Genomic DNA, 25,446 nt, shown 5'->3' with positions numbered 1-25,446 from the left:
TCCGTAGATCTGCGCTCTTCCTATTGAGCTAAGCGGGCGTCTTGATAAAATAGAGCAAAATGACAGTTAAGCCTCTTTAGATCCATGTCTAAATTTCAGATTCATTAAGCATTGACGAGTATGGACCCATAAAATCAACTTATTAAAGTAAGGAGCAAGCTTTCTTCACAGTTGACCTTAAATAAATCGCTGTATCTGTGTACAGTAAAACCTTCTTGCATTACCTGAAACTGTTTGATATGTTTGTGCAGTGTTCTGTGTGTTTTCTCTGTCGCCTGTTTCAAAGCCCAGTAGTTGATATCTGACCAGCGGGCAATCTTTACAAAGCCCTGAAAAAAATACAAAGAACATTATTTATACTGCACAATCCTCCACTGATAGTTTTCGACAGATCTCTAGACAAATACAAAGACTGTCAAGTGTTCAAAGTTTTACATTAATTTCATTAAGTATACCATTACTTCTAAATATAACAACTCAAGCTCTGTGTAAAAACCCTGAATATGTAAAACATTATATCTCCTACATGAAGCTACATATAACCTGGTTTTCCTACTTTTTCTTGCATTTAAGTTCGATCTTACTAAAACTAATACCACAAAACAAGCCAACAAAATGTCACACTTACCTTAAGCTCTTTTTCAATTGGTGCCCTCTGTCTGTCCAGCTCTGACTGCACAGTGGTACTGAATCTAGAGTAAAACTGGTACATATTCCATAACACATTCTGTAGTTCCTTCCTCAATGTCCCGGTTTCCATGGAAGAAGGCTGTGCCCCACATGTTGTCATGGTAACCAAATGACAATGAAAACTCAGCAACATTTCCAGCCTAGATTGAAAGTCACCTAGTGTGGCATGTTCTATGAAACGTTTCAGTGATTTTATCACATCTTCCAGTGAGGCGGCTTCGCTAGATTCCTACAAGTACAGAGAAGACACTGCAGTTAAATTATTGTAGAAGGTAAAACACTGCAGTTACATTATTGTCAAATGTAGAATATTGCAGTTAAATTTTGAAAACCATTGCAATTACATAAAACATTGCAGTTAAATTGTAAATCAAAGGCCTGAAGGGCCTGAGTCGGCTAATGATTGATGTACTGACAGTATAGTCTACCAGTTTCAGTTTGTTTTTAGTTTTTTTCTTAAAATTTCATAACATAGCTCGATATTTACCCAAAATATTATATCCGGATACGATTACACTTTTCTCCAGTTTCAAAAATATATTTTACAAATTGTGATGATACGAAGACATTAAGCAGCAATTGGCAGTATCTGACATTGAAGTTTTCGGTTAAATTGCCTCTTATTTAAATCTTTTCATAAAAAAGTTGTTTCGTTTCGTGAAAGCAGCCAAACATAGACGATCTACTTTCGATTTCAAAAACTACAAGAAAATACAATTTAATGTTTCGCCGATTTGTTTATTTCTCGAAAAATAAGAATTAAAATCATTTTTAATATCAGCAGTAACTAAACAAACCAGTAAGAGCTTCTTCTTCCGATAATTTATCCATTTACTGACTGCAAAATTCAACCCACGCAAAGTTTATAGAAATCATACGATGCGTGTTTACGTTCAATGTGGGAGAATTAAGGCTGATCGGCTATGTTACCTAACGCATCCAGACGATTCAGATTTTGTGTTTAAAAAAGCATTGTGTGCGTTTCTGTAATTTTATATACGTTTTTATATGCTTAGAAATTATTAGACATGCGTATTTCGAGGGCTTAGAGCAAAACTGGTCTATCTGTATATAGAAATAGAAGCAGATAAACCAGTTTCACTCTAAGCCCTCGATTTGCATTATTTCTATACGTAATTTACGCTAATACGCATCTTATCTGGAGCCCTGTGGAACTATTTTTTGTCTTTCGCTGGATGTTACCCAATCTTTGTAAGCCTGCGAAATTCTTAAAATGCACATTTATGCTTAATGAGTTACATTCGAGTATTGCACAATTACAAGTCATAAATATGACAGATTACATCGTATATTGGTCATAGCAAAGGGAATTGACACAACTTAACTTCATTCATGCAGTGAACTGTTTGAAGTTTGAGAAATCTAATGGAACTACATCCCTTCATGTGTTATTCGGTCCATTTAGAGAATCGCTGAACAGCAAGGACTCGTCAAAAGGCTTTCAGCCTTTAGCCGACTCAAAAAACTGCAGTAAAACCTCCAGATCAAGAGCTATACACTCTACTCCTGCATCCATGCTCATCCATATGAACTTTTTGTTTAAACATATATATATATATACAAACCTGAGGCTGTATTGAGGACATAACAACTTGGTAGAGGTGGAACCACCATTTACTGGCAGCTGATCTGTACTTGTGTACTTCAGTGTCCAGTGCATTCACCCAACAGCTGTAATATAGAAAAACTGAAGTAACAAACTTGTATCTCATCTTGACTTAGACAACTCACAATGGGAAAACTTATATGTATATTTATACATGCATTAGCTCAAATGCAACTTTAACCTTGTTGTATTTCATCTGGTTTTATGTACCGTACATTTCCAACATCACTTCAGCTTTGCAACAGAAGTCAATTCAAATCCTAAAATGGCTCCCTTTGATTGCGAGTTAAACAAAGAAGAAGGTCAAGCTCTGTAAATTCTGCATAACGGGTTGATGTGCGGACCAGTAAGAGAGCAGTATGATGTCAAATTGCCGCATGACGTCTAGTACATCAATACTCAGATAAATGAAGCCCAGCATAATTTGTATCAAAATATTTGAATGAACATGTAAGAATGAGAACAATCAAAGTCTTCTTGTGATTTGAAGTCTAATTTACCATGGTTCATCGTTCAGATGCTTAGATATTAAACCACTCAGACTAAAGCCCTCTTGGTTCAATTTCTGCGCATCTGAACTCTGAACTGTGATAAACCATGTGACAAACCACTCCAAGGCCTTGATTATTTGTTAGTTAAAAGTGCCTACCTTAACTCCAGTTTTCTCCATTGAACTATAAGCCTTGAAATGTCAGCCAGCTGGGTTACCATGGATACATGCTGTGAAGCATTGCTCTCCCAATCCTGAAATTACAGAATAATTATGCTAAGTTAAGATTTTGTTTACATTTATTATTTTCAGGACTTTTTATGCAAATTTTTGACTGAGTAAAGTGCCATGATTCTTGTCTGACTGTTTGAAATCCCATTTAAAACAGTAGGTGCAAAACTTTACATGCTGAATGACAATCCTGTGAGTTTTGATGACTGGGTCAAATAATTTTTTGAAATATACATGCAACAGTTTGAATGGACTGACAGATATTTTTGACTAAGTTAAGGGCCATAACTCTGGTCTGTCTGTGGGAAATTCCAATTAAAACACTAGGAACTTCACATGCTGAATGATAATCCTGGGTCAAATACTTTTTGAGATGGACAACTAAATTTCAGACAGAAGGACAGATGGATGGACAAGGGCAAATTTAAGTGCCCCCCCTCCCCCAACACACACTTTCTTTTGTGTGTGTGTGGTGGGGGGGGGGGGTGCGAGAGGGAGGGCACAAAAAATGTATATAACTTCCATTGTACTTGTACATCTTGAAAAAGACATAGTGCTGAAACATCGGTAAAATAAACTGTGTAATACTGTTTATATAGTGCTGGTGTTGATCTTTTCAGTTCCCAGAAGTATGGAAAATTCAGATTAATGCTTTTTCATTTTGAGAAAACTTTCTCTCTATTAAAGTAATTTTAAACTATCTTTAAAACCTCTGACATAAGCTTACTCTTATATCTTCAAACACTTTCTAAACCTAATTTACACTACCACAAGGGACTAATGCAATATCTACCCTGATTTGAGAAAGTACAACTATTGATTGTTGACTTAACAAGGTCAAACATACTATAAACCTATAAAATATTTAATATACAAGGCTGTACAGCTTGTAAAGTCTTAAACTGTGAAGTTGTATACAGCTGAGTCACGCCTCAATGAATATAGAAAATTTGCCAGTATACAACCATATTTCAAAATTTCTTTACTTGAAATATTCTTGAAATTTGGAAAGTCAAAATACAAGTAAGTAATTGTTCTTATACAGCTAGATGTAAATAAATATTTCATGAAACATAGTATTAAAATTTTGACTGAAACTTGCTTTTTACGTACTAAAAAAGTATCTCTATCTTACAAGATACAAGATACTTTATTCACTCTAACTTACATTTCTTTTACTTTTAATCTATTTCTACAAACAGACTTTGCTTTATATGTGGGAATTATGAGTTCAGTGAAGGCTCTTTCTGTGTACTAAATGCAGAGGAGGTGATCTTTGTCAATATTTAATACATTGGATTCCATGAGCCTTTCATTTTTTATAAATCATGAAAATTTCAATTTTTGGGCTAATGTAAAAAAAAACAACAGTCAGTGAGAACAGTACTGCTGTATAAAGAAAGTGTTTATGCAGTATTTCAGCTGGCTGGATTCAAAATGGGCATATTTCAATTTCAACAGTTTATAAATACCCACGTGTAAATACCTTCATACCTGGTTTTAAGTTTAATGTTTAAAAGTTGTAAAGACCTGTTGTATATTTCATTATACAAGTTCAACTTTATGATGACTGTATATACCTAGCTTAATTCTTTTGTCGACGGTCACATATAGCTCACTTTCTGGGTATTTTGCATTGATTATACACGAACTGCAGTTAAAAATATGAATAAACTTGTGTAAATAGCTCAGTACTAAGTTTGTAGAACACTGTTCTAGTTTCATGACCTGTAGATTGGTTTGCATTGTAAAATTGAATTTCCATATTAGCATATTCTTGTTTCAATGATATATGTACAGAGTAATCTGAGAAAACTTAACAACATGTGGATAATGCCTGGACCACAAATTTTTTGCTTTTCTCAGTTGGGACTTTAAAGCAATATAAATGCTAAAATCCCGTATTTTATTTACAACAACTTTTATGCAGTCAATGAAACTAGTTGAGTTACTTCAGCTGTAAAGTCACCATTACATTAACATGTCATCATAATAATAACTGTGAAGTTTTGATAAAATCTAATTTCATGTAATATTTATGTAAATGCGTATGATAAAATATATTGAAAATAATGAACGTTAAAAAATGTACATTCCATATTTGTGTATAAGTATAAATATTCACTTATATGTATTTTACAGGTTAAGAATGGCTGTTTCAGGAAGAAGGGCACCAGACAGGTTTTCTTCTACAATGTCTACAGGTTCTGGAGAAGACTTTGAACTTTTCTGTCAACCATGTGACCTAGCAGACCTTAGGCTTCCTGCCTGTGGGTTCTGCATTGACTGTGAGGAGCACATGTGTGAATCTTGCTTTAATCACCATCAAAGATCTAAACCCTCTAGACATCATAAATTGTTGGATAAAGTCAACATGCCACAAACACAGCAAGTTCCGTCAAAATCTGCTCAACCTCGGCAAGATGACCATTTAACAACACCATGTCCGCAACACAAGAAAGAAACGATCAAATTCTACTGCCATGATCATGAGGAATTACTATGCAGCGTGTGTGTGACCCTAGAACACAGTGGTGCCTGCAGAGTCAGCTATATTCCAGATATATCTGAGGGCAGCTTAGACAGTAAACAATACAATGACACTCTTAAAGACATCGATATAATAACTGAAAAATGTCATAAAATCGAAGCAGATCTTAAGAGAATGACAATAAAGTCCAGTAATTCACTGACTGATGTTCTGGCAGAAATTAAGAAACTTAGACAAAAGACAAACCGAAAGTTGGATGAAATGGAGAAAGCAGCTGAAGATGCTGCAAAAGCCATTCAACTCGACAATCATGCAAGTATGAAGACTGCAGAAACTACATGTGGTGATGCTATCAAATCAGTAAAGGCTTTGTCTGACTCCATAAAACAACTGAACACATCAAAACAAGCAGACAAGCTCTTTTTAGAACTACAACACGCTAAACAGTTAGTCACAAGTAACAACGATATGTTGTCAGGTCTAAAGTCACCAGAAGATGTGAAAGAATATTACTTGGTACCCAGTAACACAATATCGATTCTTCTTGAAAATGAAAAATCACTTGGCACTTTAGCAACTAAGACATTTAAACATTCAAATACTCCTCAAGTAGCTGCTGTAAATCCAGGAAAGCCTTCCGTAGCAAGACCTCTCGCAGCTGGTGAAAGAGCAAGAGAGATACCACCTATAAAAAGACCTCTCACACGACTTGTGGAAAATTCTGGACAGCTTCCAAACAGAAGTTCCCCACCATCAGCTGAACAGTCCAGAGAGATCACAAATAAAATTCAGCCTTCATCTACTGCAGTAAAATCCATACAGCTTTCACAAGAGGCAGAATTTTGTGTAAAATCAACACAAGATAAAGAACAATGCTGGATTACTGGAATGGCCTTCCTCACCCCTTCCAAACTTATTCTCACTGACAGCAAGAACTTTTCAATAAAACTGGTTGATTTGACATGCATGTCAGTTATTCATCAATTAAATCTGACCTCATATTACCCATGGGATATCACTGCAGTAAGTCCATATAGCACTGCTATCACAATGCCTGGAAGACAAATTATTCAGTTTGTATCTGCCAAGTCAAACAACCTCTCTTTTATAAATTCCTTTGGGACCAAAGGTGAGTGTCGGGGGATATGTTATTACGAAAAGAAACTTTTAGTATCAATGTGGACTCCACCAAACTTGCAGATCATGAACTTAACAGGTGGTGTACTTAAAACTGTGACAACCCTTCAAAATGGTGGGAATATTTTCGCAAGACCAACATCTATAACAGCCAGCAGGGATTATATTTATGTATCTGATAATTTTAAGCAAACAATTATCCAGCTTAATTGGCAGGGCAAGCAGCTAAATTGTTTCAATGGAACAGGCTCCCCACAAGGTATTGCCATGCTAGATGATGGGTCTATTCTTGTTAGCGATCCACAGAAAAATAGATGTACCATAGATAATATATCAGGTGACTTATCACAAACAAATATTGTTTTACGGGGTTTTAAGAAACCCCATGCTCTTTGCTGGTGCAGCACAAACAGGAAATTGTATGTCAGTTACTTCACTGGTGGTGAACAATCCATTGATAACTGTATACAAGTCTTCAAGATGATATAATAATCAAAAATGTGCTTTCTATATAATGCAAACATCAGGTTCATAGGAGATAAAATTTTGGAGACCAGTTTCAGAAGTAAAACTCATCAGTGTCAAGTTTGTGCTCAGATAACAAGGTTCAAAAGACATAAGATGTGTACTAAAAAAGAATTAGATGACGGTTATCTATTTTTATCTCACCTTAAAGACTTTAGACTAGGTTCTCACACAATGCTGAACATTCAAACCAAGGCAGTAACAGTTTTAATGTATATAGCTTTGTTGAAGAATGTAACTTTGTGGACTTAAATCAGTTGTACACAATCATCAAACCTTTAAATATGTGTGTTAACATCTTAAAGCAAATACCTTATTCTACTGAGCGACCAAACCACTAACATTTTATATTTTACACTAATATATAGGTAATAATGCAATTAGGATGTCTATGCCAAAATACTAACTGCAAAACTATTTGACTACATGTAAAAAATGCAATATTCAATATGTTGGACAGATGGTGCAACCTGTGTAAAAATGTATGAATAGTCATAGATTTGACATTTCTAACTTCATTGAAGATAATAATTTTTCAACAAATGTAGCTATACATTTCAACTCTGATGGTCATTCTTTAAATGACTTCACATTTATGCCAATTGATATTGTTAAAAACAATATGGACGACCGTTTGTGTAAAGAGACATTTTTGATCCACAAGTTGAAAACTATCCATACAGTTTAAATACAAAGTTTTTTTCAATTTAAACTAACATCATTTGTTACTAGATACTATACACACTTTCGTTGTTCCCTATTATTCTTTTTTTATATATTCACTACTGGTCCAGTGCCTAAATCCGGACAGTGCTTAATAATTCGGACACCATTAAAAAACGCTTTACGATCGTGATTTTTTACTGGAATGAACATGATCGACGCAGACGAACGCTTTGATGACCAGTTGTCAACAACAGTGTGTAAATGTAAGTATTTCCAGAGAAAATTACCTTCAAATATCCGCACCGCTAAAAGAAAACATTGTGTGTTGCGGGGGATGACGTCATACAGCGCACGCCAGTTATTTGGGGTGCGACGAGGTACTAATTTAATGAGAAAACAATTATTCCTGTTGCAGATGACTCTTTTTCTTAGTTGATCAAAACTGATGTAAAACATGTTTTACATTTCTGTACTACCCTCAGTATTTATATAAGAAATTTAACCGATTTCTGTTATATAATAATTAATTCAATAGAGAAGAAAATGCCAGCATTTTGCAGACAAGGAAAGCAATTCAAAAGATAAAATCGGCGCGGCGTCATTATAGTGCATAGTTGCGTCAAAGAGTATAACGACATTAACAGAATCTGCATGTGTGTAAACATTAATTTCCGCTAAGATAGATTTTATTGCGTATTATATTATTGTTATATTTGGCAGTAATACATTAAATTAGAAACTAGTCCACATGATCACGTGATTAACAGGTAATATAACTTCAATCGAACGGAGATGTCTGTATACAAAATTTACAGGACTGAATCTGACTGCTTTGTTTCAAACAAAGTCGTGTTCATTTTTATTTTTTTGGAGCACTGATTCGTTGCATTTCATACTGAAATAGTGTCCGAATATTTAAGCACTCTGAAGGTCGATTTTGACAGCTTTTACTGGCCCATTTCGGATGACTTTTTTATGATGAAATCAGCAATATACGATTTTGTTGTTTTGCATAGAGATTTATAAAGAACCTAAAATTATACATTTGAAATGTGATGCACGTGCGGTTTTGGAATGCAAAGTTATGGTCATAAAACCACCAAAAGTGTCCGGATTTAGGCACTGGACCAGTATAGGGAATTATTGTACTGTTACATCCGAAAGCGTGTTCTGTAACCTTTACAAAAGTAACGTCATGTTTTTCCGCCAACGTTTGTGAGGTCTGTTTTACACGTCACATGTTTGTTTATCCCGATGAAGGTACGAACTACCGAAACGCGCTGATAAACTATAATATTTGTTTTACGTGTTGTTGTTGTTCTTTCCAAGATTAGTACTTTTTTCAAATATGTTCAGAAGATCATAAATACATGTTGCTAATACACATTCTTTGTAACATCATCTAATTTTCTCATATTGCCAACTGAACAAGTGAAGGCAGTGTTGAAAAGCAAATACCAATTCCCTTACTAGTGACCAGGAGAACTATTTCAATACACAAGTGCTCCCCACTCCTGTCACTGTGCATGGTACCATGACTCTAGGGGATATATTCTTAAGATATATGCAACACAAACTTTTAAACACTTCGTGTATTTTTCACTAAGTAACTGACCTAGCTGAGTGAAATCCTACAGAGAACACCGGTGCACAACTTCACAAGCTATATAATCATCCTCTATGTTTTATGACTCTAGGTCAAGTACATTTTGAGATATGCTGGATATAAACTTTTGTTTTGACTAAAACAAGGGCCATAAGTCAGGTCTTGCAAAAAGCTCAGGTGCACAAATTCAAGTGCTGTACAACATTCTTCCATTGTTTCATGTCTCTAGGTGAAATATTTTCTAAGACATATGCAACACAAATATTTAAGCAATTTTTTTCACTAAGTCATGGACCGTAACTCCAGTTTAGTTGAGTAAAATCCCAAACAGAACACCAGGTGCACAACTTCACATGCTACATAACAATCTGCTTATGTTTTATGACTCTTAAGTCAAATACTTTTTGAGATACATGGAACACAAACATGTATCCCATTTATGCATATTTTTGATATTAAGGGTCATAACTCTGGTCCGACTGAAATAAATCAGGAATAAAATCCAAGGTGCACAACTTAACATGCTGAATAATACTCCTATGATGTTTCATGACCCCAGGTATGCAGTTAAAGGTTAAGTAGCGGGATCTCTTTTATTGTTTTCTTCTGTGACCAAACAATATTCAACCCATGCCTTAATTTTGGCAAATACACAGGATGGATAAAACAGGCTAAGGTCGCTCTGTCAAATCAGGAACAGATCTCAGTCTGATTCACACTGTTTTCATGACTTACCTGTGCTGTCTGTAGCAGTAATTCAATCCCAGTCAGAAACTTCATCACAGGACAGGTGATAGGGAAACTCTCTATTCTGTCCATAATCTCACACAGCTGAAAAAACATACATACATATGAAAACACAGAATAATTTTCATCACTGTATATCATTAACTATCAAATCCAGTAATATGTATGTTTGTATGTTTATTTTTAGTTGTATATTATTTTACAATACAATTCCAGTGACATATATGAATTCAATTGACTGACAAGGTTCACTGATAAATATTGTCACATGGAAGCAACTTTGCTTCTGATAAGATGAGAATGTACTGGGAATTCTCCATGATTGCTGGTCAAAATTATAGGGAATGATGCCTTCTGGGTGAGAAATATGCATGTTTTATCAAAAGAGCATGAAAAATAAAAATGAGGGCCATGATAGCCCTAAACAGATCACTTGACATAAACTTGTATATGTTGCTTGTATTCCAGTTGGTGGTTTTTAACATATGATATATGTAAGGCAAACTTTACACACATTCCAAGGTGTAACAGTACACAGCATATGATCGCATTTGCATCATCAATGTACATGAAGTTTTTCCTATTTAAGTGTATGTAATACAAGTGAACCCCATGACAGGGTCAATTTTGACTCTAGGGGCATGATTTTAAAAAGCTAGGTAGATGACCACTACACAATGCTAAATATCTATGCTGAGGGCCTTTACAGTTTTACACAAGAAGATATGTATCTTTTCCATATACAAGGCAAACCCCAGGGTTGGGCCAATTTTGATCACAATATGTATATTTAATCCAAATAAAGAAGAAAGTTGTAATAAAGTGACCTGTTTCAGTGTAGGATGGTCAGGCCATTCCTGTTGAAGTTCTGTAACTCTCACACGAAGACAGTTTATAACTGGTAGACACTGTATTACTTCTGGAACATTTGTATCATGGTAGATATCATAGATGATGGGTTTAGGGATTAGCTGACTTGCACACTGCAATAAAAATATCTCCCAATGAATAATAAATATAACAAATTTAAGCAACAACTTTAGCTTTGCTAATACCATTTCAATTCATTCACAGAGATATAAAATCCTTAACAAGATCCCGTTATCCTACCCAGACACCGACAGTAGCACAGACAACAATTAGGTTTTAAAACAACTACATTTCCAAAGAAAAATGCATTTTTATTCTCAAAACATGCTTTAATATTAAAAACTTAATGAGTTTGTTTCTATAGTTATAGGAGTTGCGTATATACATGTATACAGAAAAAAAGGAAATGGTTTAAATGGACAATACATAACACTGACCTGCTGGTTTGCTTGTAAGATATAGAACTGTTGTACAGCTGATACCACCAGGTGTCCTCCCAGTAGCTGACTGTCTATATTGCTGCCTGTAATCATAGTCGAAATAACCATGAAGGTAGAAGGGAGATATAGTGCCTTCATGGAAATAAAATTCTCAATCTAAACAGCTCTTGTAAAAGATTTTGGAACAATACTGTGCCATACAATTTTTTTGCTTTATTCAAATGAAACCTATGGAAAATATTGTATGAAACAAATATTTTTATGCAATTGCAGCAGTTTATCCTATTTCTTTACTTCTATATACTTGTGGTTGAATAGAATAAGTTGTAAATCATTGTACTTACAGAACAATGTATGAAAGACGTCCTTTTATGCCTTATGTAATGGAATACACTACAAAACATAATTTCAGTGAAGAAGCATTTAGAAATATAAATGTGTTCTTACTAAGAACGTCTGTCAGATGTTTGGTCAGAACTGTGGCTGCAGTGTAATTTGACAGGATTGGTTTGATCCAATCATGTAACTGTAGAGACTGGGCTTTCATTGGCTGATACCAGTCTGTGTTTACCAAATGTTTGTACAGCTTCTGGTGGACAAGGAAGATCTGTGTCATCTGAGTGCTTGTCACTTTGAAGGATGATACATCTGCTGCAGTGTTTGTGCTACTGTCATCTTCCATATGAACAGTTGAATCTTCAAAGGATTTTGGTCCAACAAGATCTACGAAGTCCTGGTAGAAACATAAAATGAAAGCAGACTGCATAATTACACAACCGTTTAAAATATTATATTCACTATGTTATGGTTGCACCTAGCTTATATCAATATGAAACAACATTATACTCTTATGCTAATTCATTTAATCTAGCCTTACTGTGAAGAAAGCTTCAAGCTTATTTAACACCTACTCACTCCATCACCTCCTCCCTTAACATTCTGCTCTCTTGAATGCTTGCATTTTTTTAATTTTCTAAGATGTGTTCTGAAAGCAATCGTCCTAGTCTTTAAAATTACTTCCATCTGTATAGGTAGCTATGATTTCTGACCCTAAAAGCTATCTATAGGTCAAAACTGATTTATAGCAACTTGCCCAACTAAAATTATGTCTGAACAAATACTGACATGGACATCTAAACAAGTTCAACCCTCAATAACTGATATTGTACCTGGGTAAACTGAGGGAAGTTTTCCTGGAAGTTTGCTTCAAGTTGTTCCTCTTCACTTCTCTCATCTCCATGCACCTCGGATTTGTAGCGGTACAGACTGGCTTCCTCTTCCTCACGAGCCTTCCTCTCCTCTTCTGCACGTTGCCATGACAACACATACATCTCCAGTATTTGGGTCAAGGTCATCACAAGGCCAGATGTCAACTCTTTCCTAACACTGGCTGCATTATGAACAGTGAACAAGCAACTTGACAAAACACTGAAATAAAATATTTAAATAATATGACTTCATGCTTTTGAACATTCAATATACATCTACCTTTTAATAGAAATTTCCAAGAAAACTTGCAGAAAACAAGGCTTATATAATACCAGCTTCTAAACATTATAGATAAATAACAAGAGCTGTCACTAATGGTGACAAATGCCTCTGCAGCACCTTGACCTTTGACCTGGTGACCTTTGACCTGGTGACCCCAATGTCAGTAGGGGTTGTGTACTCAATAAGTACTATCAGCACGTGAAGTTTGAAGGTCCTGGGTGCAGTGCTTCGCGAGTAAAGTGCCTTCATGCAAAAAGTTAATGTTGTGACGAACAAACAAACTAATGAACGGACGGACAGTTGAAAACTAGTATGCCTCCCTTCAGGGGCATAAAAAATCATGATACAAGTTAAGGTTTACCTGTCTGAGGCAATTTGTGAAAGGTCCATTTCCTCCAAGTCTGAGTGAGAAAGAACTGTTTTCATCAAACTGAGGCTGGCATCTGAAGTCAGTGTCTTTGCTAAGTGATGACATGAAGGTTGTTGCCATGACAATGTTGGAAACTTGCCAACTAATATAACCAGCTTCTCTAAAGAAGACCTTGTCTGCAATGTATGACAATCATCTTTTATTTCAAGAAAAAAAGATAAAATAGCTATAACTCATGTACATACACAGTAGTTAGGATGATCATCGAATGGATACATCTTTGCAAATAACCTCCAGATACATTAAAACAAATATATAAAGAAGTGTTTCAAGAATCCAAAATTTTCCAAAAAACACGTTTTATATAAAGTGTTCTTCTTTTAAGATGTGGCTTTAAGGATGTATGAAAAGAAAGTGATGTACTTACTGCTATGTCTGATGTTTTGACTAGACGATTCAGCAACATACTCTGTCTCACTGTATGTGACAATACACTTGTACCATGAACCATCTGAAAGTAAAAAATCAGTCTAGCAAAATAATTCTGTTAGTTAATACATCACAAAACAAGAGGGCCATGATGACCCTAGATCTCTCTGTTTTACAGCTGGCTTGAACAATTTTGGTAGGGGGTCATACAATGAAAATATTTGTGAAATTACTTTAAAACTGGGCCATTTTTTTCTGACAAAATTTAAAACCACTTTATACATATAAGAAGAAGTCTTACATTCTCTGGTGGCCATGTTTTTTTTGAGAATACCAGGTTAATTTGAGCAAAAGGATAACCAAAGAATATTTCTGGCAAATTCAAAAGTGAACTAGCAATTATGAGAAAATGTTAGATTTTATTTTAATCTCTGGTGGCCATGTTTTTTAAATGAATTCAAAATATTATTTGAATAATGTTGGAAGGAGAGTCCCCGAAGAAATGTATCTAGTTTAGCTCTTGAGGTCATGTGTTTTATGAAATCAGAAATTCTGAATAATTTCAGTGCAAGGTCCTCCAAGGAGACTGCAACTGATGTAGCTTATGACACCGATGTTTAATTGCAGAAGCACTGACAGTAGGTAATCAGCAACTTATACTGATGCACTTTATGACACCAGAAGCACTGACAGTAGGTAATCAGCAACTTACACTGATGCACTTTATGACACCAGAAGTACTGACAGTAGGTAATCAGCAACTTACACTGATGAACTTTATGACATCAGAAGCACTGACAGTAGGTAATCAGCAACTTACACTGATGAACTTTATGACATCAGAAGCACTGACAGTAGGTAATCAGCAACTTACACTGATGCACTTTATGACATCAGAAGCACTGACAGTAGGTAATCAGCAACTTACACTGATGAACTTTATGACACAGAAGACTGAAGTAGGTAATCAGCAACTATACACTGATTACACTTTTGGCGGCATCAAAGTTGACAGTAGGTAATCAGCAACTTACACTGATGAACTTTATGACATCAGAAGCACTGACAGTAGGTAATCAGCAACTTACACTGATGAACTTTATGTCACCAATGTTTGGGGGTGGAAGCATTGACGGTAGGCAGCAACTTATATTGATGAAACTTATTACACCAGTATTTGGCGGCAATTAAATTGACAGTAGGATAACAGCAACTTACACTGAATAATTTCATGACACCATTGTTAAGGGCAGAAGCATTTGGCAGTAGGACAAAAGCAACCTATACTGATGAACCTTATGACTCCAGTGTTTGGTGGTGGAAGCATTGGTAATAGGTTGTCAGAGGGCAGTGCAATTCTAATGCTAAACATAAACAAAGATTCAACTAAACACCACAAATCCTTCTTATCACTCACTTTGAACAGAGACTTTCACAAACATATATGCCTCATGGACTATGTAAGAAATGGGCTACAACAACTATGACATGAAAAATAAAGGAACAGTTACACTTCAAAACTCTCAATGAAAGCCAATACAACTGACCTGCTGAACTGCAGATAGGAATGGTGTTGTTATATCTCTATACAGTGGATATTCTGTCTCTATTGTCTCTATAAACTTGTCTTGTGATCTTTCCCATAATTCCACTTCCTGTAAGGCAGCCATGTTTTTGGATGGTTTGTTTCTTTGACCCTGAAGCTTTTTCACCAGTTTGTTCACATTCTCAGCAGATGACACACTATCCATAAAGTTTCTGATATCTACCACCAACTGATTGTACTATAAAAATAACAGCATTTAGTTTTGGTTATAGATATTTTTATTTTCTAATCGGCAAACAGAAAATAAACACTCATAAAAATTGTTTATTGCTAAATAAAGTTACACACTAAATGTGACAGCATTTAGCATGACATGAAGTGAAATTTGCTAAAAAAATTGTCTTTAAAAGAAACTGTTATTTCTTCAAAGTGGAAAAAACAAAATTTGAGCTTATTTCCATGGAGGTGAAAGACCAGTTCACAGAAATCTGTCATTTACTGGGAGAGAAAAGGAAAAAGAAACTGATTGAAGAGTATAGGTTTTTCCTACCCCTCGATCATTATGTAACTCCTAACGAAACTTTTTAATGGTATGCAATGTTCACTACCTGTGATGGGGTAGGTCTATAGGCAACTTGTTGTTCCAGCTCCCTTATCTTATCCTTAAGATCCCTCGACTGGTTTCTCAGATATGGCACACGTGGGTGAACCAGCCTAGATGACACTTCAAGCAGATCTTGGCCTGTAACCAATCTGTGATGCATACATAACACCTCCAATTCTGTGTCTACATCTAACAACTGCAAAACAAAACATGGTTCACTTATTTTCTACTGCTGTAAACTTTTTTCACACATTAGAAATATTTGTGTAACAGAAATAAAACACTTTCTGAACTATTCTAAATGCTTTATCAATATCAAAGAACATTTTTTAAATGTAGTTTTTGTTCTGATTTATTCAGGTAGTTATATCAGACAACTTTGGGAATCTCAATAACTGAAATAAGAGGGACCGCATGTAAGACAAAAACCCAATAATGTACGCTCATTTCTGCCCTACCCACGAAAGCTCCTTTCAGTGTTTTTAGTACCATTCAGTACTTTCCAGAATGACAAAGGAGGAAATTATGGACAGAACAATGAGTAAATCAATTAATTCACACTTTCATGTTACCAGACAGTGTGCTTCATGGGGTTTACATATATCTGTCATAAGTAGGCGAAATAGCCACTTGAGTAATTCATACATTACACATTTGATGCTTTAACAATCTCTATGAATAAATCCATTTGCAAGGTACTTTGTTATCAATTAATTATGCTTGACCTTTGCCCTTCCCTATAACATTTTAAAATGTTTTGTACTTGTCAATTAGCATCTTGCAGTCAACTGATATCAAATTAAAACCAAACTCCAAGTAAAGTTTACCTCATCTCTTAACAGCTGAAGTTTTATTGCCACTTTCTCCACTGGATCTACTGGCCCCTGTGGGGCTAACAACTTCATATTAAACAGTCCCAGATTAATCCATGCAACACCCAGTGTACCCAGGTCATGTGACCTATCAGTGGTGACTGCCAGTATGCTCTGAAGAACGCTCTGTAACTGTTCTACACAAGTTTTGTCAAGATTAGAGCAACATTTAGTCAACATCTGATTAATGTTTTCAAGACATCTACAAGAGATATCTGAGGCAGACAAGGATTCTATTGCACCAGAAAACTCTTGAGTATGATCAGGGTCCACCAAAGACTTGCAGGATTTCAGTGTATGGATTAAACATGTGTAGAGGCTGGTTTTGTCTAATGCCCTGAAAGAAAAAAGGTACTCAGATGATTCATTTGTCTCTAAAGGTAATAACATGATATGAACATTCTTGTTAAAAGGAATGTTAGGAACATTTTTGTTTAAAGGTGCAAAATAAAGACAAATGAATAGACACGAATCTTTAAAAAAAGACTACACATTTTGAAATATAACACTAAACATTACGATAGCTGTGCAATATTCCCTTGAAAAAAACACATGTACAGAGAAACAAATGATTGTTTCTGTATTTTCTTAGACTGACATGGGTGGTCGTTTTGTCCTACTTTTGTGTTTATCGCTTTTCTGTAATCGGTCGGAAATTCTTCGGGATCACGTGATTTAAAATTGTTTCAAACGAATATCCGTTTAAAGACACGCAACAAATAACTGTATTTCCTTGATGGTAATTATACACGACTTGCACGAAAATTATGAGATGTACAAAATTTAAGTTTAAAATTGACAGTGACATATATTAGGCCAAGATAATGTGTTTAATTTCTAAAATCTTATTAAATTAATGTAGCCATATGCTCATAAATCAGTGTATTTAGGTAAATTTCAATCACATTTTGTTTCTGCAGTGTAAGATAGTTATTCATTTATATTCTTAAAACTATGCTGAAAAGAGATTAATTGAAAAAGTTTGCAGATGAAGTTGTGAAAACACTTTTATTCGGGAAGGGCCTGAATTGTCCTCCCGAAAACTTGTAGTATAGCTGTATATTAATAAGAATGATTTTATGAAGTTTTTGTGAGTTACAAAAATGTTGAATTCCCTGTGCTAAGTTTGTAAAAATCACTATGGTTTGGGCATATAATATATTTTGCATCTACTTATAAATCATAGCCTCGTTTCGGTGGATTCTTCCAAAAAAATCCAAAGATGCACGATGGGTTCGTAAGCAGTCGGAAAACATACTTTCGGTTTGACATAGGCAACATTTTTTGTTTATTTGTTAGTTATTCTTGAACATATTCATGACTATTTGGTTAGATCCGATGCAGTGGGTCATATTTTCAGTAAATAGGAAGTCTCAGCAAAAACTCTGGTTTTAATATAAGACTCTTTCGGGTTTTAGTAGTGGACATTTAAAGGAATGTAAAGAGTAAAGTTATTAATGTTAACACAAAATTAAGGATTCAACATAAAATATGAACAAGAAAGAGAATAAAATACTTTTTTACTCACACAGGTTGTTTGCTGCTGTTACTGTATGTACCAACATGGGACCAAATATGCCTGGATATATGGGACATCTGAGTGATCTCCTTTGTGTAGCTCTTCAATGGAGCACTGATCTTCACATTGGAGGGAGTTGTCAAGGTAACACAGTTGTCTGCCCTTGACAGCAGAGTACTCAGCATGTAGGACAAGACAGATTGGTGTATGTTGAGCTGAAATATTTACACACAAATTACATCCTATGTTCTTTTAAGAGTTTTTTATGCATAGCACTTGCATTTGGAGTTAGATTTTTTCTATGTTTTACAATTTCAAACAATCTGCTGGTAATAAGCAGTATCTGTGCCTTGTGACTGTGTGACTGTGTGACTGAATAGAAAAATAAGAAAGCATTAACTTTATGTATTTCATGGTTATGTATTTGTAAACTTTTCTTTTTGTCTTTACACCGTTTTTGATATCTTTGCATTATTTTGTTAGTATTTCACTGCAAAAAACATGTACAACATGTTAGAGTTTTAACAAAAGATAAAAGAAATGTTCACCTTCTTGATGCTGGGGTTATCCTCTGGCTCTTGTTGAGGTATGTCTGACCATTCTAACCAGTCTGATGTGTTGTTCACTGCACAGCAGGTCCTCAGTCTACACAACACATGACTGACAGCAGTTGGTACAGAAACCTGTAATAAATACATGTCAATTTACCAACTGGATTAAGCATTCTCCAGTTACTGATATTCAGCGTTATGAAGCTAAGAAAGATCAGAGCAACCTCTGATGGTAACAAACTAACACAAAAATCAGAAGAGGTTATATATACTACTTTAGAACAACGAACATAAGATTTTGTAACAGTCTTGTCTTTAAATAAATCTAACAGACACATCTAGCTATCAGCCAGCAAGGCTATATGCCCTCTCTTCTTTGACAGTTGGTGACAATAACAATAATTCTACAGAAATAAGATAAGAATTTCCTACCTCCACTGTATTCAACAATTTCATCATGAAGCTGAGATCAGTTGGAGATATAGGGGTGTAATGAGCTGCATAATCAACCAATGACTGAAGTTTCTGATCAACACACTGGGTCGTATTTAAGTCACCAAGCATTTTCCAGCTTTCCAGAGCTGAGGAGTATTCAAACAACGGCCACAACTGTACAAAGTCCAATGGTATCTCTTTTTGCCTCATACTGTCACCTGATTGGTCACCTGAAAACTGATCATCTGTTTCCATGGCAACAATGTCTTCTTCCTTGTTTTGGAGACCATGACCTCTTAGCAGACTTTGCAATAACTGTATTGCCTTCTCTGCAATGGATAACAAGAAATGTAAAAGACTGACATGGAGGTAAAATAAAAAGTTTCTTTGCTTTGTGTTTAGTACCATTTTTTCAACAGTACGGTGGGCAGTTAACCTACCCAAAAGTCCCGGATTCTGTACCAGTAATTACCCGTTCTTTGCAAGTAACTCAACTGCCAACTTCTCCACATAAATCAGAGGTGCAGGATGAAATGACTTTAGACACAGTATCAGTATTGTCAAAACATTATAGAGAACATTATTTTATGCCTAAACTGGGGATTAAACTCAGGATCCTGTGATTCGTAGACCTGCACTCCTCCTATTGAGCTAAGTGGACAGGCTCCTTTAGTTCTGTTTTCTTTGCTGACTGAAAAACTAAAATATGTGTATTTAATAAAAATTAACACAAATTTCAAAGAACTTGATTTTTCTTTATCAAAGACAGTATGTGTTACTATAATTTAATATTATTCAATTTCAATATTTACAACCACAGATACACACACTTTATCATTTTACCTTTCATTTCAAGATTTTCTGTTTCAGACTCTCCAAAGAGACACTGGCCAACTTCCAAAAGAACTTGTCGTCTGCTTTTTATCAATTTAACTTTTGGGGTATTCAGGAGAACAGACTTTGTACTGCTAAACTGTAGCAAATTAAACAGTTTCGCAGCTTTCACTATCAGTTTTGCTCCGTCTTCACTTGAATATGGTGTAGGATGACCCCATGACCTCCAGAACTTTATAAATAGCTTCCACGTCCTGTCATCTTTACCCAGAATACCTTGCAGCACAGCAACAATTGCCAAAATATTCTGACTGTCACTGGAAAATATATAAATAGCTTAACTTAAACAGAAAGATGTAGTATCAATTAAACTGTGATTTTTGTATGAATCCTTTAAAGATGAAAATTAAGTCTAGCAGGACATGAAACTGGAACAGAAATCAATCTATCATAAGGACACAGTTAACTATGAAAACCACAAAAAAGTAGGCTTCAAAATAAATCAGGTATTAACTCTGATCACAATATATGAGTCTCTTTGATATATGAAATAAAATTGAAGCAAAGAATAAAACAAAGATACTAGAGCATCAGAAACATTTAAAACATTCCTGACTCCATGGCCATTCTAGATCCATAGATTCATACATGAACATAAAGATCAAAGGCAGTGGTGGCTTAGTGCCTAAGATGGTAGTCCCTTAACCAAGTGGTTGCAGATTTAAACCCAAAGCACCTTGTCAAAGTCAAGCAAAAATTTAAAATCAGTATAAACTGAAGGTAAAGGTTTAACTTGTCCATATATTGCTTTTATGTATTGACATACATATACTTTTTAAAATACCTCATATTTCCAAGGCAACCAGACAAGAATTTGTTGTGCAACCATTTCCAGAACAGAGCTAGTCTAGATGCTGCCTCAGTGCTGTGTAATGTCACTGCAGCTGTTTCATATAGTCGTGGTATCCATTGTAGATCATGCAGCACCTAGAATATTAAACCATACGGAAATCAACCTGATGCAGCATAAACATCTCAAGATGAAGACTTTTTGACAATCTTTCCTTTCTTTCTTGTATATCTGTTATGTTAGACATTGCTGAATAAAGAACTCACTTTCAGAGCCATTGTATTTGTCATCAAATCAAAAAGTAACAACTTGGCAATAACTGAATCAGGAGAATCAGGTCGAAAATGTCAATTCTGGAACACAAACACAGTTATTCAATAAATGATCTATTGACCTAGTCATAGATCTCAGAAGACCTAGTTTCAAATCTGACCTAGATTTTATAAAGATAATCATTCTGACCATGTTTTATGAAGAGCAGATCAGAAATGTTACTGCTAGAGAGTTAACAATAGTTTTCTATGATTTGACCTAATGACCTAGTTTTTTTATAGCAGATAACCCAGTACATTTTACCAAGAGAAACATTCTGACTATGTTTCATGAAGATCAATTATGAGATGGGTCCACTAAAATGTTAGCACAATTTTTCTACAATCTGGCCTAATGGCCTTGTTTACTATCTAAGAATACACAGGTTGGAATTTGACCTAAATCATTCTGGGACAATTCTATGAAGAGGCAGAGATATGAAACTTAATGTGTAAACTTAAATTATTATCTAAATGGCATGTGCAAAGTTTGAATCAAATGCATTACAAGTTTCAGAAATCTTGAAAGAAATGTCAATTTTGGGAAATTTTCCAAGTTAAATGGAAAATAATTTTGTCAAAGCAAGTCAGTGTTATTGGGCCTGGAATATAAAGTTGTCTCAGGATCTTAAAAAATATTTGTATGTGTTCGTGCAAAAAAATTTTGGGATGAGACAGAACAGATTCCTATATATCCATCCAAACAAAGTTTGGTGGAGAGTTTGCGAGGATTGGGGTGGAGTGGGGGGGGGGGGGGAGTGTAATAAAGGATGAAAGATCTAGGCCCTTGACATTAGACCAACACACCCTTATAACACTTGCATTCATCTTCTGACCAAAGATAACTATTATGTAACGGTTGACAGCTGTTTGTTCAAGTGTTCTCCAGTTACTAATCAGAGACCAGTTTTCAGTCTTGAGGTCACTGTACCTTGACCTTGGGCTAAAAGACAAGAGAAAAACAACAGCAGTCATTTCCAGACCACAGGCAATTATTCTATGAACTTCAACTGCATAGCTGGAGAAATACAAACAATAACAATTGTGCTTCCTAAAATGCCTGGTGTGCACAAGTTCTGCACAGGTTTTTCAACATTTTGAGAAATACAGAGACAGTTAATCTAAGAAAGACAGCACAGGAGTGTAATTATTTCTTCAAAGCTTTCTGAAACTGCCAATTACAATCTTCAAACAGGTTACACTTGACAAGTGTCAGAAACAGACTTTCTAACAATGACTGTGTCTTTTATAATGCCTCTTCCTATCACAGAATATATCGATCAACAATAAATCAACAATAAATCCAATTACAATTTGGCTCTGCAATCTAGATTGGACTGTAATTGTCCATATCAATGTAACAAATCAGTTTATGCACGATTCACTTGTCCATAAAAACAACAAACAGGCAAATTGACAACTGGAAAGAGATTATTCCAGACTATCAATAAAAGCTAACAAGTCTGTATTTTACGAGAACAGTTTCTTAACTCTGATGACTGGGTGTTCCAAACCTTCCACAGTCACCCCTTACACCAAGAATGTACCTTCTTTTTTTGTTGTTGTTGAGTTTAGGGGCCATGAGGGATGTTATACAATTCATTACCTCTTAAGAACAGACTTAATCAAACTACCGCTGCATTTATTTTGTTTAGATGCTTTCTATACTTCCAAAGTATCTTCTTACAGATTACTTATGGTGTTATCATTAGGGATGTAAGTCTACTTTGTGTGTGCACACATTTCAGAATAAAGGAGCATTGTATGAAAGTATGTGAACATGCATATAATATATAGTATTAAAGGTACACTCGTAAATTCATAGGTGCATGTATATAAGTAACTGGATGTCCATTTTGTGCACCAATGTATTTAGGAGCGAGAATATGCAAAATATAGGTGCACGTATGTCATTACATGTGTGAACACATATTTTAGCACACCATAGCCTTGTCTATATGAAAGACAGTTTGGCCAGCGTTTTTCGTGTGATAAGTTTAAATTCAGTCCTCTACAAGGGTACTTTTGTTAGGATAAACAAACATATCTACCAGTGTGACTTTCTCATATGACTGTAATTCCATGTTTTGTAGTAACTCTGGAACTGCAGAGGTCAACAATGGGAACAGTGCCACCAAGTGGACAACAGCTTCATGTGTCGTCTGCTTACCAAGACTTTTATCTGAAATGAAATATGCATATCATTAAATCTACATTTCAATTGTATGCTATTTTGAGTCTACATCTTTGTGTCCTCATAACAGATATTTATGTGAATTTTACCTGACTTTGCCAATGGAAATTTTGGTATGCTTGCTATTTCAACAGATTGTTTCAGAGATCTGTAACCTCTGAAGCATGGTACATTTGATCTATTAAGGACATATGCTAGAATTTGGTGCGAAAATTTTCCCAATAACAGAATTTCTTTAAACTTTGGATATTGAAGGACAATCATCTAAGAAACAAAAAAATGCAATAAAAATCATAGGTCACCGGATTCGAAAAAGAGTTATCTGCCCTTGAAAATGGCATTTCCCCCAAAAATGACGTTTTCAAGGGCAGATAACTCTTTTTCGAATCCGGTGACCTATGATTTTTATTGCATTTTTTTGTTTCTTAGATGATTGCCCTTCAATATCCAAAGTTTAAAGAAATTCTGTTATTGGGAAAATTTTCGCCCATCTCATATACAGGGAATTCTAGCGTACGCCTTTAAACAATGTTGAAGGAAAAAACAATACTATAAATATAAGACATAAATCATTGTCATGTACTTCCCATTTGGGAAAAGCTGTGTGTAAAGTATGCACCTCCACACACTTTCAACATGATCATTTTTTTCATATACACATGCAAACTTCTTAACAAAAATCTTTTTAGTAAGTATAGGTGTCAACACCATCAACTGAACAGCATTTTCATATATTATGTAGAATGCTTATTAAGGCTGTAGTCCAAAATAAAATCTTCATATCATTAAAACTACAATTCCTGTGCATGCTACTCTACATATCATTAAAACTAAATTTCCAGTGTACGCTACTCTTCCTTATAATCAAGAAAACTACATTTCCCTGTGTACACTAACCTACATATCATTAAAACAACATTTTCGGCGTACGCTACATTATTATCAATAAAACTACAATTCCTGTGCATACTCCTCTACATATTAAAACTACCATTTATTTGCATGCTAATCTATGTATCATTAAAACTTCATTTCCAGTGTATGCTACTCTATATATCATTAAAACAACATTTCCAGTGTATGCTAATGTATATATCATTAAAACTAAACTTCTAGTGTAGTCTACTCTACATACCATTAAAACTACAACTCTGGTGTATGCTAATCTATAAATCATTAAAACTACATTTCTAGAGTATGCTTATCTTAGTAATTCTAAATTTCGTAATGTATCTGTAAAAGCAGACTCAACAATGGGACCCCTGCCACAAAGTAGATAGCAGATTCATGTGTCGTCTGCTTACCATGACTTGTCAAAAATGAAAAATACAAATACATCAATAGCAAAGAGAACTGTCCCGATTATTCCATAAAAAAGGACAGAAGTATCTTGAGGAAAAATGCAAACTGAATACTGTTACTGTCAAGCAAAGATGATTTATTTCAAACACTTTGTATCTTTTTTTGCTTATGCATGATAATGATATTCTTATTTTTCCTAAGAATGGTTTAATGGATCATACAGACAAAAACTTTTACTAATGTGACAAGCAGGTTTCCATTAAGAAGATTTATTTTATTTGGGCAAAATACAACTCCAATCCCAAGGGAAATAATTAGCTACAATTGCTTGAAACAAGAAGGATGAGTCTAATTTCTTTTCCTCTATGATCACTTCAACACAAACTCCATGGAATATACATTGTAAACACAAACTCCATGGAATATGCATCTGGAAGGTGAAGGTTTTGTATTTAAATTACATGCAAAGCTAAATTTGACAGTCAATCTCCACAATTTTTTCAATGAATATTTAAGGGAAGCTTTAAGACCCAGTAATCTGTCACGAACAATAATACATGTTGGGAGTGTGGAAAAAAGAAAAGCATTTTAGGGAAAAAATCCTTCAGTACATCCACA

General features: G+C 35.0%; 2 protein-coding genes across 4 annotated transcripts in view; one reads left to right on the top strand and one right to left on the bottom strand.

Annotated features, from left to right (window-relative positions):
• The window catches only part of LOC123552623 (midasin-like), a 143,925-nt gene that overhangs the window by 36,407 nt on the left and 82,072 nt on the right, over nt 1-25,446 (bottom strand). For all 3 annotated transcript variants that reach the window (XR_008370465.1, XM_053540242.1, XM_053540243.1), the window contains exons 51-70: nt 23,384-23,514; nt 21,016-21,158; nt 20,181-20,488; nt 19,335-19,666; nt 18,900-19,034; nt 18,361-18,566; nt 16,788-17,169; nt 15,965-16,156; nt 15,358-15,594; nt 13,809-13,892; nt 13,373-13,557; nt 12,690-12,948; nt 11,968-12,253; nt 11,518-11,603; nt 11,038-11,193; nt 10,199-10,294; nt 2,967-3,061; nt 2,277-2,382; nt 629-919; nt 225-329 (exon numbers count right to left, since the gene is read on the bottom strand). Coding sequence is in view for 2 of the 3 variants with exons in the window: in XM_053540242.1 (XP_053396217.1) it covers nt 225-329; nt 629-919; nt 2,277-2,382; nt 2,967-3,061; nt 10,199-10,294; nt 11,038-11,193; nt 11,518-11,603; nt 11,968-12,253; nt 12,690-12,948; nt 13,373-13,557; nt 13,809-13,892; nt 15,358-15,594; nt 15,965-16,156; nt 16,788-17,169; nt 18,361-18,566; nt 18,900-19,034; nt 19,335-19,666; nt 20,181-20,488; nt 21,016-21,158; nt 23,384-23,514 (3,815 nt within the window). In the remaining variant the exon portion in view is untranslated. The remainder of the gene's footprint in view (nt 1-224; nt 330-628; nt 920-2,276; nt 2,383-2,966; nt 3,062-10,198; nt 10,295-11,037; nt 11,194-11,517; nt 11,604-11,967; nt 12,254-12,689; nt 12,949-13,372; nt 13,558-13,808; nt 13,893-15,357; nt 15,595-15,964; nt 16,157-16,787; nt 17,170-18,360; nt 18,567-18,899; nt 19,035-19,334; nt 19,667-20,180; nt 20,489-21,015; nt 21,159-23,383; nt 23,515-25,446) is intronic.
• Nucleotides 3,924-9,243, top strand: LOC128556164 (E3 ubiquitin-protein ligase TRIM71-like). The gene is made up of 2 exons (XM_053540244.1): nt 3,924-4,061; nt 5,181-9,243. Exon 2 carries the CDS (start codon nt 5,188-5,190, stop codon nt 7,153-7,155), a length of 1,968 nt encoding a protein of 655 aa, XP_053396219.1. The 5' UTR covers nt 3,924-4,061; nt 5,181-5,187; the 3' UTR covers nt 7,156-9,243.

Source organism: Mercenaria mercenaria, chromosome 4, assembly GCF_021730395.1.
Source record: "Mercenaria mercenaria strain notata chromosome 4, MADL_Memer_1, whole genome shotgun sequence".
In the NCBI taxonomy this organism is placed as follows: Eukaryota; Metazoa; Mollusca; class Bivalvia; order Venerida; family Veneridae; genus Mercenaria; species Mercenaria mercenaria.
This window is presented reverse-complemented; position numbering and strand designations above follow the sequence as displayed.